The sequence below is a fragment of the Nothobranchius furzeri genome, chromosome 5, assembly GCF_043380555.1.
Source record: "Nothobranchius furzeri strain GRZ-AD chromosome 5, NfurGRZ-RIMD1, whole genome shotgun sequence".
NCBI lineage: Eukaryota > Metazoa > Chordata > Actinopteri > Cyprinodontiformes > Nothobranchiidae > Nothobranchius > Nothobranchius furzeri.
In genome coordinates, this window is record NC_091745.1 from 79,139,411 (window position 1) to 79,151,004 (window position 11,594).

At 45.2% G+C, this 11,594-nt stretch overlaps 1 protein-coding gene across 2 annotated transcripts in view; it reads right to left on the reverse strand.

Annotated features, from left to right (window-relative positions):
• The window catches only part of ptpn3 (protein tyrosine phosphatase non-receptor type 3), a 34,591-nt gene extending 24,519 nt beyond the window's left edge, over positions 1-10,072 (reverse strand). Inside the window, exons 1-5 of one of the 2 annotated variants that reach the window (XM_015950477.3) lie at positions 9,939-10,072; positions 3,770-3,909; positions 734-868; positions 531-573; positions 379-460 (exon numbers count right to left, since the gene is read on the reverse strand). In XM_015950477.3, the coding sequence (XP_015805963.1) occupies positions 379-460; positions 531-573; positions 734-868; positions 3,770-3,838 (329 nt within the window). In that variant the 5' untranslated portion in view covers positions 3,839-3,909; positions 9,939-10,072. Of the gene's footprint in view, positions 1-378; positions 461-530; positions 574-733; positions 869-3,769; positions 3,910-9,387; positions 9,536-9,938 lie in introns of those variants that run through there. The other variant, XM_015950478.3, reaches the window with a different exon arrangement.
• Between the last annotated feature and the right edge of the window lie 1,522 nt (positions 10,073-11,594).

Below are 11,594 nucleotides of genomic sequence, written 5' to 3' on the forward strand. Positions count from 1 at the left end.
CTCCCCAATAAGCACTAAAACACCTCCAGGCAGCTGTTAAAAGGCACAAGCTGTCATGTTTGCCCAACGAAGCGATTACGCACGGATGTCCAACCAGGATGCACAAACATTGCTTTAGAAATTAAAATGAGCCATTTTAATAATAAAACCTTCATGGAAATCTAATTTTACTGGTTGCCTTTTCATGTTTTTCTAATGAAGCAGCTAAACACTGGAGTTCTGTTGTTTTGGAGCATTTGGAACAGCTGCACGAATGTAAGGCACTGTAAAGTCTAACATCACTAATATGGAGCAGCTAAAACAACATTTAACGACCATCAGGAAGTTGTGCGTCGGTACTGAATCACTGCTGCGTAAAACAGAAATTTGTGCACCAACCTTGTCTGCTCGTGCTGCAGAGAGTTGGGATCAGATATGAAGAATCGAACTCTGAAGTTCAGATAGAAGGGGGACACGAGACCTGCACAGGAAAATAGTCCATGTCTACAGCAACGCTTCCCTTTTATCCATGCATTCAGACACACTTTTACCTTTTATCTGCTTCTTCAAGGGCTTCTCAGGCTCCAACCATCTCTAAATAAAAGACATTCATTAAGCATAATGGCTATCCGGTTCTTAATACATACAACGTTTATGGGAGCAGGCCCCGCGGTAAACAACCAAGCTGCAGTCAGCCGGCGACAGAATTTACAATCCGAGCCCCAAATGTGCAGCAGATGAACAGTGAGCTCACAGGAGAGTACGTGTTGGCCGAGCTGGAGGGGATGGCTGTGCCGGATTCTCTGATCTGCAGACTAAAGAGCTGCCTCTCCTGCAGGCACAGGTGGTCAAATACCAGGTCCAACAGAACCATGCCTTCATCCTGCTTCTGAAAGATGAACAACAAACAGCGTGACAGACAGCCAAACTTCCGCGGCTGCCTTTGTGCACATAAACACACTATTTTTATGAGTTCAAGCTTGATTTAGTTTATTACAGTCAGACTCCTGCAGAACTTCCCTAAAAAGCCTCCAGCAGACCTTTAAAAACAGAGACTGCTGCAGGACTTCTGATTGGAGGCAGAAGATGAAATCATTTTTCCACAGTTGCAGCATTTATTATATTCCTTATGAAGCCTCTAACGCCCGACCACCACCAAATGGTAAAGGATGGCTGTTCGCTAGATATCCCACGAACCCCTGGACAAAAAACGTCACGAAACTCTGAGGAAGTAATTAACTTTTGGAGTCAGGTGATTAAAGATGGCCGCCGCAGCAAATCAGCATTAGCAAACACAAAAACGCTGATGTCTCATTCAACTTTAGTGAGCTGCAGTCTTCCATGCAGGGGTGGACTGGGACCAAAACTCGGCCCGGGCATTTTTACGAATCGTCGGCCCTCCCCATTGGGAGAGCGGTGGGGGTGGGGGGGGGTGTTGCCGCCCGCGGACTCGTCTCTAGGCCGAATGTGAGACCTAATATGGACCGGGACTGTTAAATTACAAGCAGGGCCAGACCGCTGCGACCGGGAGTCCTGGCCTTCCAGATCAGCTCATTCTCCACGGGCGGAGATCAGCGGGACATTAGCTACATGCTAACGCGGTAAAACAACTCCTACGTCATCGCTCTACTGCGTTTTTGTTGCTAAAAACGCCTGGAAAATCTCTGTTAGCTTCAGGTTACCATGTAGCTAATGCTCTGCAGATCACCCACTGTGGAGCGGTGTCGGCCCAAGCTGGGCGAGCGGCCCACCGGGACAGTGCCAGAATGCCAGATAGGCCAGTCCACCCCTGCTTCCGTGGTAGCTGAACGTCATCCACTACACGGCCCAAGTCTACTTCACAGGGGCTGTAGGGTCCTTTCCCCCGGAAGGGATTTCCATGACCAACTGGTCCTCGGTGAAAGGTGAGACCAAGCGATTCAGAAGACCCTTCATGGATAATGGCTGCATTCCCACTGCAGAAGTTCAGGGAAATTTCTGGGAAGAGGGAAGGTGCCGGGGGAAAACGCGCTGACTCAGTCGCTCTTTCTCCATACAAAATCCTCCCTTTCATGACGTCAACATATCGCGACTGTTTCAGCGGCGAGCGACGTCACTGATCGGCACCAAAAGATTAGCTTGAACTATTTTTTCATGCCTCTTAACAAAGTTCTAACGTAGCATCGCTATAAATATACTGAGGAGACTAAAAAAACTACAAATGTAAATAAAGTTGTTCTGTCGCATTCATCTGAAACCTCCGACAATAAACGTTCGGACCGAAAGCAACCATCGGATTGAACAAACAACCGAAGTCTCGGACAACTAAAGACATTTGGACCTAGAAAATGGTGACAGGCGTTTAGTACCACCTGATTTCATCCGGCATCGTGGGTTAGCGGTTCTGGCAGGAAGATACCCGAGGGGAGGGGGAGTGTTCAGTGGAAAACCTAGCTTGTTCTGTAGATTCGCTGCAACAGCTTTAATGACATTCCAAAAGTTTTATTTTGTCATCACACCACAATTTGATCCACTCAGCGGTCCAGGAGCTCTGAGGGAGATAACAGGGTTTTTCACGACGCTCCGCAGGAGACCACAAAACAGCTCATGGGAGGAATTCTGCTGCATTTCCCAATGTTGGGAGTTTATAAATGGTGATATTAAGGCCCTGTCCACACGTAGCCGGGGATCTGCCAAAACGTAGATATTTTTCTACGTTTTGGCCTGTCATCCACACGAAAACGGAGATCAGGTTCACCTTTTGAGCGGCTGGCCCAACGTCACTGAAGTGAGTGAACCTCTGCAGCGTATTCTAACTTTTCCTGTTTCACCTCTACAACTCTACGAATTCAGCTTTTTGTTATGTAACTAAACAGAGTGGAACTGAACCAAACTTAAAGAGCAAGTCACCCCAAATCTACTTATTTTTTCTGATAAACTATATAAATGTGTGTCTAATCGTGCTGCAGACACATGTTGTCAATAGTTTTGCACTTTAGTGCATTTTAGTTAAACTTTTAATTTTCTGCCTAAAACTGTCAGTGTTGTGCCGTTGTCGGGTAAAAACTCTGCGCTGCATTTGAATTTAAATCTGCCATCGCTATTGGCTAAGAGGTACCCTAGAACGTTAGCTGGTACCATATGATGTCACATTGTTGTTGTGAGCCTGTGTGTGTATTTGTTAGCGGCTCCGCCCTCTCGATCTGCTAGGCGACAGCATTTGTTGCATTTTTCAAACAGGAAGTGGGAGTGGAGTAATAATCTGGTAGGGGGTGACTTGCTCTTTAAGGACTTGACCTGACAGAGGGAATTAATTATTCTAAATAATCTGAACATTTACAGGCTGAAACACGCTGCTTTACTTTCATCATATAATTATTTATCCCTCTGGGACGTAACTTGCAGCTCGTCTGACATCCACGTAAACTGCAGCAACTGCTTTTTAAGTAACAGAAAACATCACCGTGTCTCCAGTTTGTGGTTACAAAACATCCTCAGCATCAAACGGTTTTCATAAGAGAATAGTAGTTTTTACAATTTAACTGCTGCTGAGGGGCATCGTGCGTGTGCTGATGGTTTTAAAAGGCTGCCAAGTGTGAGAAGCGTCTGTAAGCCCAAGGAGGAGAGTGTGTCCTTCAGACATGGTTCTACTGTTGAGTGAGAAACATGGATCAATGGGAAAAGGGACATCACAGATGACACCGTAAACATTAGCAGAGCACAGAGGAGCAACATATGATCTCCTCGTGTGTGTGTGTGTGTGTGTGTGTGTGTGTGTGTGTGTGTGTGTGTGTGTGTGTGTGTTACATACGCTCACTGTGAAGGTCTTGATTGTGCCGTCCAACAGCTGAACGAGGCAGAGGAGGTCCGGTTTTGGCATGTCGGTTACCACGGTAACTGCCTCCTTCTCAAGACAAACACCCTGTCCTCAGCTTGCCACTGAGAAAGGATCTGGACACACACACACACATAAACACGCACGCACGCACACACACATCAGTGTTAGATGCTTCCAGGATGTTCTCCTCCAATAAAAGCACAACCCTCAGCATGACACCGAGTCGTGAGCAATACATGCTGGATGAAATATGGGCCTGAAGTGAGTAATGCGTCGTGAATGTGAAGGAGTGACGTGTGTGTGTGTGTGTGTGTGTGTGTGTGTGTGTGTGTGTGTGTGTGTGTGTGTGTGTGTGTGTGTGTGTGTGTGTGTGTGTGTGTGTGTGTGTGTGTGTGTGTGTGTGTGTGTGTGTGTGTGTGTGTGTGTGTGTGTGTGTGTGTGTGTGTGTGTGTGTGTGTGAGAGAGATCTGGTATTATAAGGCCTGGGTCTGAACATGTCCCTTCCCTCTCTCTGCTGCTCTCCGGCATCTCTCCGCCTCTCGAAGGCAGCTGAATGATAAGAATGTTAAACATTTTCAGAGTTGAACACGCCCCATCTGCTGCACAGGCTGATCTCAGAGCAGCCGCTGGAGGCCAGACACGTACATCCAGGCGCGTTGCAAGATTTTCTAAAGTGTGGGGGATGTTGTCTGTGCCTAAAATAATTTCATGTTATTCATCTTGTTAGTTTGATTTCCATAATAGCGGTTCCACAGGTACGAATTTTAGACGCGTCACGCATGTCTCCGTTTTAAACATGTTTAAACTGTTCAGAATACAAATCCAGGCTCTGTCTCGTTAGATTGGTGTAACTAAACTTTGTTCTGAATGAAACTTTACATTAAACCATGTTGAAAAGAAAAGGATCCGATTAAATCGTTCCCCCTCATTTACAGTCAGAAGTACAGCGCAGTGCGCGTGGCTCTGGGGTTAATCAGGTTTAGTTGTTTCTCTTTGCAACAATCTTCACAAGAAGGCAAAACAGTTAAATGGCAGCTTACAGATATTTCCATTTGACTGTTTATTTTGATGGATAAACTCAAGGATGTTGGTTGTTTTGAAAGAATTACCCCAACGCACACTGATGCGCATGGATGAGCTGACATTTTAATCGTTACGTACATCGCGGAGGGAACTAAATCAATCAAGAAATGATTCCCATCAGAACATCAGAGCTTTATGGACACTGTGATCAGTGCGGATCGCAGCAGCGCACACGGTGGACAGTGAGCTGAAGATCTGTAGAGGGGTTCGCAGGGCAGAACCACAGCGATGCGGTAAGATTTCCTCCCACTGAAGCGGTCTGGAAAGCCGGTCTCTCTGAGGGATGTGTCACTTGGAAAAATGTTCTCTGATTATGAAACTTTGGCTGAACAGCGCTTGTTCCTGTCTCTAATATGGAGACGCATGACGCATCCAGTCTGAGGCAGAATAGCCTCTTCAGCTCAGAAAGCACCTGTAGAGACATTTGATCTATTTGAGCACCGTTCTCAGTGGTCTAGTGGTAGTGTCCGCCCTGAGATCGAGAGATCAAGGGTTCGATTCCTGGTCGGGTCGTACCAAAGACTTTGTAAAAGTGGGACCCAATGCCTCCCTGCTTGACACTCAGCATTAAGGGGTTGGATTGGGGGGGTTAAACCACCAAATAGTTCCCGAGCGCGGCTACGTCTGCAGCTCACCGCTCCCCCAGTGTGTGTGTGTGACAACTGATGGGACTTTAATCTTAATCTTTAATCATGCACAAAGTTCATGTGGAGCAGAAGCCACGGTAGGTGAAATGTTCCTAGCCTACATGTACGCTGGTCTGGTTGGTTAGACCAGTGTTTGATATGGAAAATACACACACACACACACACACACACACACACACACACACACACACACACACACACACACACACCAATTAAAATAATGCTTAGCGTGGACTAGAAGGTGATGGTTTACGTATTGAAATGATGATCAGGCTGCTGTAAAATGTAATCTCCATCCACATCCAGACACAATTATCCTCTATTCTCTAATTTCTCTGCTCTTGCCTGGGCTGACGTAGCTGACGGTGCGCGCGGCGCGCCTAGCAGCTGTGATGCACATTTTACGCATTTGGAGAGGTGGGCTGGATGCTTTGCTTTTACTGGAAGATGGACTTTTTTTTTTATGTTGGAGATTTTGCCTCATGAATAACCGTAAAAACTTCCGGTGTGCACGTACCCTTATGCTACATATCAGAAGTGCAGGTAATGCATGGTGCCGGTCCACTTAACTCAGCCTTTATTTATAAAGCACCTTACAGGCATGAGCATGCCACCAAGGTGCTGCACAACAAAAGAATAAAACAATAAAACATATCGCGCCACAAACATAATTAAAACCACAAATGAGAATTACAAAATATGAAACATTAACAATTGCTAACCCACAGAATTAAAAGCCAGATCATAAAAGTAGGTTTTCAGCCTCATTTTAAAAACTGCTACTGATGGAGAGTCCCTAATGGTTAGGGGCAGGGCGTTCCACCGTTTCGGACCCGCAACAGAGAACGCCCTGTCCCCTCTCACCTTCAACCTGACCTTAGGAGCCACACGCAGCAGCCGGTTCTCAGAGCGGAGTGACCGGTGCTGGATCGGCTCGGGGTCCTTCGACTGCCGATGGCGTCACATTACTGCACATCTACTCGGCTTTCACACACGTTTTGGAAAGACATCAGCAGTTTTGTTAATAAATTCTTGTTTGTTAACACCTAAATGTTTTCTTTATAATTGTAATTTGTTAATAAAACACCATATTATCTTTGTTTAGTAAAGAATGTGAAACTGCATAAAACCAACATCGGACTGACAAACAATAACAGTTCTTATATGTGAAGCCACATGTGTTTGTATTAATGTGGAGCTCGTCTGTATATTTCCTTAGTTTTTATCTAAATACATTCTTTGACTCTAAATGTTGCTTGGTGTCTTTCAATAAAGATCTTATATTTTATTTTGCCCCATTTCATCAACATCAAGAGTTTTTGAGGGTCACCGTTCATCATTTGCTTATATTTTACATTTCCTTTAGAAATTCAAACATATTTTCTCCAAAAAGTGTTGATTTTTGGACTACAGGACTACGACCGCAAGTTTGTTCTGACCAATCAAAATCATAACGTGATAACGTCACTTCCGTAAGCTTCATGTTCAGCCAACCAACTACTAGGGCTGGGGGTAAACGATTATTCTGACGATTATTTTATCGAATAGTCGACTATTCTAATGACTATTTAGACAATTAATCTAATGATTATTTTTCTATTGCACAGTTAATAAAAACCAAAAAAATCTCTAATAAATTACTCAAAAAAACTGATAAATGGTTACTGTAAGAGAATAAACACTACAGGCCTTCCATTTTGTATAACACTGCTTTTATTGTGTTGGTTGGTTATGTTCTGGTGACGTGTAGAACTTGGGAGTGCAGGCTGCTGCCTGAGAGGTGGTTGGAGATGGAGTGTCTCCATGCTGCTTTGTTTTGGTCACTTATGTGCGTGAGGCGAGTGGTGTTACGACCCTTCCTGGGGAGTTTGGCTCGTGTGCAAAAAGGAAGGGACAATAACGGGATTTAAAAGTTAAAATGATGATCAGGTTTATTTACAACTACAAAAAACCATAAACCTTTCCATCCACAGGTTGGGAATAATAAAAGTAATTCTGCCTGTGGGGAATTAAAACAAAGCACAAATAAGTAGGGATGTCCCACTGGGCAAAGATTACTGGGTTCTGGACCAAAATAAGGATCTCCAAAGGTCCAAACTCTAAACTGGGCGGTTAAACCAAACTCAAGGTGATATTTTAAACTAAACCGAAAACCCACAACACTCTAAATGTAATAAAAGGGAGATCTGCACCACAAAAAAGATGAGCTCTAAACCAAAACGTAACAGCTTATCCCAACGCAAGAAGCTGTTAGCGAAAATGCTAACAGTAGCTTTACCAACGTTAAGTTCAAGTTACCAAGTTTAAATAAACAAAAAACACCCAGCGGCAAACAGACCAGCACGGAGGAGAGACTGCTACCACCAAAACAGCTCTCCTCATGTCTGAAAGAAGCTCCTTAATGAAGGGAGAAACGCTCCCGGTGATGTTCTACATCTGCAATAGAGACGGAGCAGCGCATCTGAACCCGGAAGTTGTTGTCCGTTGCCGGGAGACGAAGGCGGGCAAAAAAGGAAAGGAATCTAGTAGCGGACGGACATTGTTCCGGGTCTTCGGTATTTGGCGGAGATGTTAGTGAAGGCGGAGAAGAGGGCGAACTAGAGGAAAAACATGCAGATTCCTCTTCTATTTACAAACACCTGCGGATGCAACAAGTGGGCGCGGTGCGTCGACTACAGGATCGGACGTCGACAAATTTTTAGAATCGAGCTGTCGACGTCATCGAGGCGTCGCTACAGCCCTACCTACTGCTTTGACGTCATCGGCAGTCGAAGGACCCCGAGCAGATCCTGTACCGACACCGGGCCGGAACATATGGCTGCAGCAACTCCGCCAAATAGGCTGGAGCCACACCGCTCAGCGCCTTAAACACCATTAAAAGAAGTTTAAAACGAAATGTAAACCAACAAGCAACCAGTGGAGAGCAGCCAGAACGCACGGGTGTAGACTAAACATGAATGAAAATTAAATTGGGAGTTTTTCCTTCATATTTTAGAAACAAAAATGACGGGGAAAACATTTATGACGTCTTTTTAAACGAAATCTTCTAGCGCGACCTGCCTGCTTCACTTATACGTCACTGCTTATTAAGGTCCGTCCAGAATTACCGTGACCCACCCAAAATGAAAACCTGGCGCCGCGCCTGTTATAAACCTCAGAAAATTGTTGTTCTTCACTTCATCAAACTGAGACTTTGTACAGCTAATGTCAAGACGTAAAACTATGAATTCAGTCGAGCTCTTCCCTCCCTCCCTCTCCTGCCGACGTCGGGTTTAAGGAGAAACAGAAGAGGGAGGGGAAAGAGGAGATGAGGCAAACAGAGTGAGTGCGAGAAACCAGACTGGTGTGGAGGTGAGCATGGACGTAATTTGGGGGGGGGGGGGGACATGTCCCCCCCACACACACATGTCACGATGTCCCGATTGATCATGCGCCCTGGCTACTTGGCCAAGGGGATGTCCCTTTGGCTGACTGGTTAGAGCGTATGACTGTCACCCGGGAGTCTGGGGATCGAATCCCGCCCGGGCCCTCGTTTATCCACCTCGCCACATACACACACACACACTTTTTCCAAAGTCAAGTTCTGACCCCTGCACTTCCTACCATCCAAAAACAATATTACACTATATTAAATTGACACTGGTTGAGCTCTAGGACCAAGCGGAAAACAACCGCTTGTGTTGAAGCCTGTTTCCCATTAGAGCCCCCCCCCCCCCCCCAAGGAGGTGAGCAAAACGGCTGGAAAAGTGTTGAATCTGCCCCACATCCCCCACGGGTGTGACGCCCATGCGACTGCAAAATGCCCTAAAAACCAGAGTTTGGAGTGGGGAGAATATAGAAATATGCACATTTTGCACCCACTTGCATGCGTGTGTCCGTGCATGTGTTGATTTGCTGCAGTCAGTCTTGCACGGATTCTGAAAAGACACGCAAGATCCTGAGTTAATGTTTGAGCCCAGAGACACGGCGGGAATAAATTAAACCGTTGGATTTCCACAACAGCTCCTCTCACGCAGCAAACGGCCAATTGCATCTACGGGTCGGTGTTACAATCTTGAGGGAAACTGGATCTGTAAACCAAAATCACACCCCGACATTAAACTCTGACATCAGCTCGTTAGACCAGTCTCTGTTCTTCATCAGAGCGTAAACAGGGAAGAGTTCAGCGATGGGCCCACATTTATGTTTCCGACTCTGGATAATAAACTCGGCTTTGACCTCGCTGTACTTTGAGCCGCAGCGCGAACAAGGAACCTGTTGACAACTCTCCTGAAGCTACACCCAAAACGGACAAGCACGCCACCAGAGGCAAACTTTCCACCAACAGGCGACGGGGGCAGCAACAACAGCAGCCTGGCAGCAGCTTTCACGCTGTTCCTGGGAGGTAAAAGGTGTTAAAGGTGCGGTACTACCTCGGTGGTTCCCCTTCAGGAGCGGGTCATGGCTCTCGGAGAGCAGCTCGGCACGGGGCGCGTCGGAAGAACCAGGTATAGTCAGGTAAATATCCGGGACAAGTTTCACATCCCTCCTGGCTGCGGTGACACGGCGTGGCCCCGCCCCTCCGCCGCGCGCGCCCTCGCTGGGATGCGTGGGAGCGGGAGCCGACGCGCGCGTGCGACGGAACGAGTAGACGCCAAACTGAACACAACACTCAATCTGTCAGAAAAACTCAAATTTCAGCCTGGTGATGTAGTTTTGGTGTTATTTGATAATAAAATTTACATTTAAAACAAACCAGGAATGTTTTTATTCACAAACCGATCACCGAGGGGGCGTTTGTAGCAAATACACGGGAACTATATGAATATGTTCATAAATAAAGATTACGTTGTGTACTTTTATGAAAATTCAAATTTAGCATAAATCATAAAAGAACATGATGGCAAAACTTTTATGTAAAAATGTTACATAAAAGTCTACAAGCACAAATATAAAAGTGCCAAAAACACAACTCACTGACAGAAGAGAATCATTACAAAACTCATTTGTGAGGTAAATATTGGGTCTACACTACCAGAACCCAACCTATGGACACAAGCCCAAGTAACCCAGACATCAATGTCAGGGGACATAATAATAATAATAACAATAACAATAATAATAATGACAATAATAATAATGACAATAATAATAATAATAAACGGCAGCAGCACGATAAAAAAGTTTCATGCAACATTTGGGGCTAAATATGCCACTGATTACTTATTTTAAAGAGCAAATCAACCCTAAAATGCAACAAATGCTATTGCCTGGCAGACCGAGAGGGCGGAGCTGCTAACAAATACACACACACACACAGGCTCATGACAGCATTGTGACATCATAATGTACCAGTTTACATCATAGCATACCTCTTAGCCAATAGCGGTGGTGGATTTAAATTCAAATACAGTGCAGAGTTTTTACCTGACAACGGCACAACACTGACAGTTTTAGGCAGCATATTTAAATTTTAACTAAGATGCACTGAAGTGCCAAATTATTGATGACACGTGTCTGCAGCACCATTAGACGCCTAGGGCTTCCTGACAGGGCTGCAGAAGGTTTTTTATAAATAAAGCTTTGATTGATTGATTGATAGACACTCGTTTATTTAGTTTATCAATATCCGGAACTGCGCTGCTCTGGGCGGCTGCATGTTGGAGTAGCTCTGTTGACTATATGTAAGTTTTGCCTTTTCTTGGGCATTTTTTCTTCTAGTTTCTCAAGAAAAACTGTATTTTTTTGGACATTTTACTTTTCTGTTTCTGGTGCTGTGAAGGTTAGAGGATTTTTACTGCTTTTTTTAAAGCTTTTTTCCCTTTTTGAGCATTTGTTATGATGCGTAACCATGGCAACAAGCTGGTTTACAATCGGGAACAGCTGATTAACATTGGACAGGCTGAAATAATACCTCAACTCAAGCCACAAATCCCAAATGAGCTAAAACGCAAGAGCGGGAGCAAAACGGAGACAGAGAAAGAGGAAATTCAAACCATCTCTTCCATCGATCATAATGGGCAATGTGAGATCACTGGCCAACAAGATGGAGGAACTCCAAGCCCTTTCAAGGACTCAGCCAGAGTTTC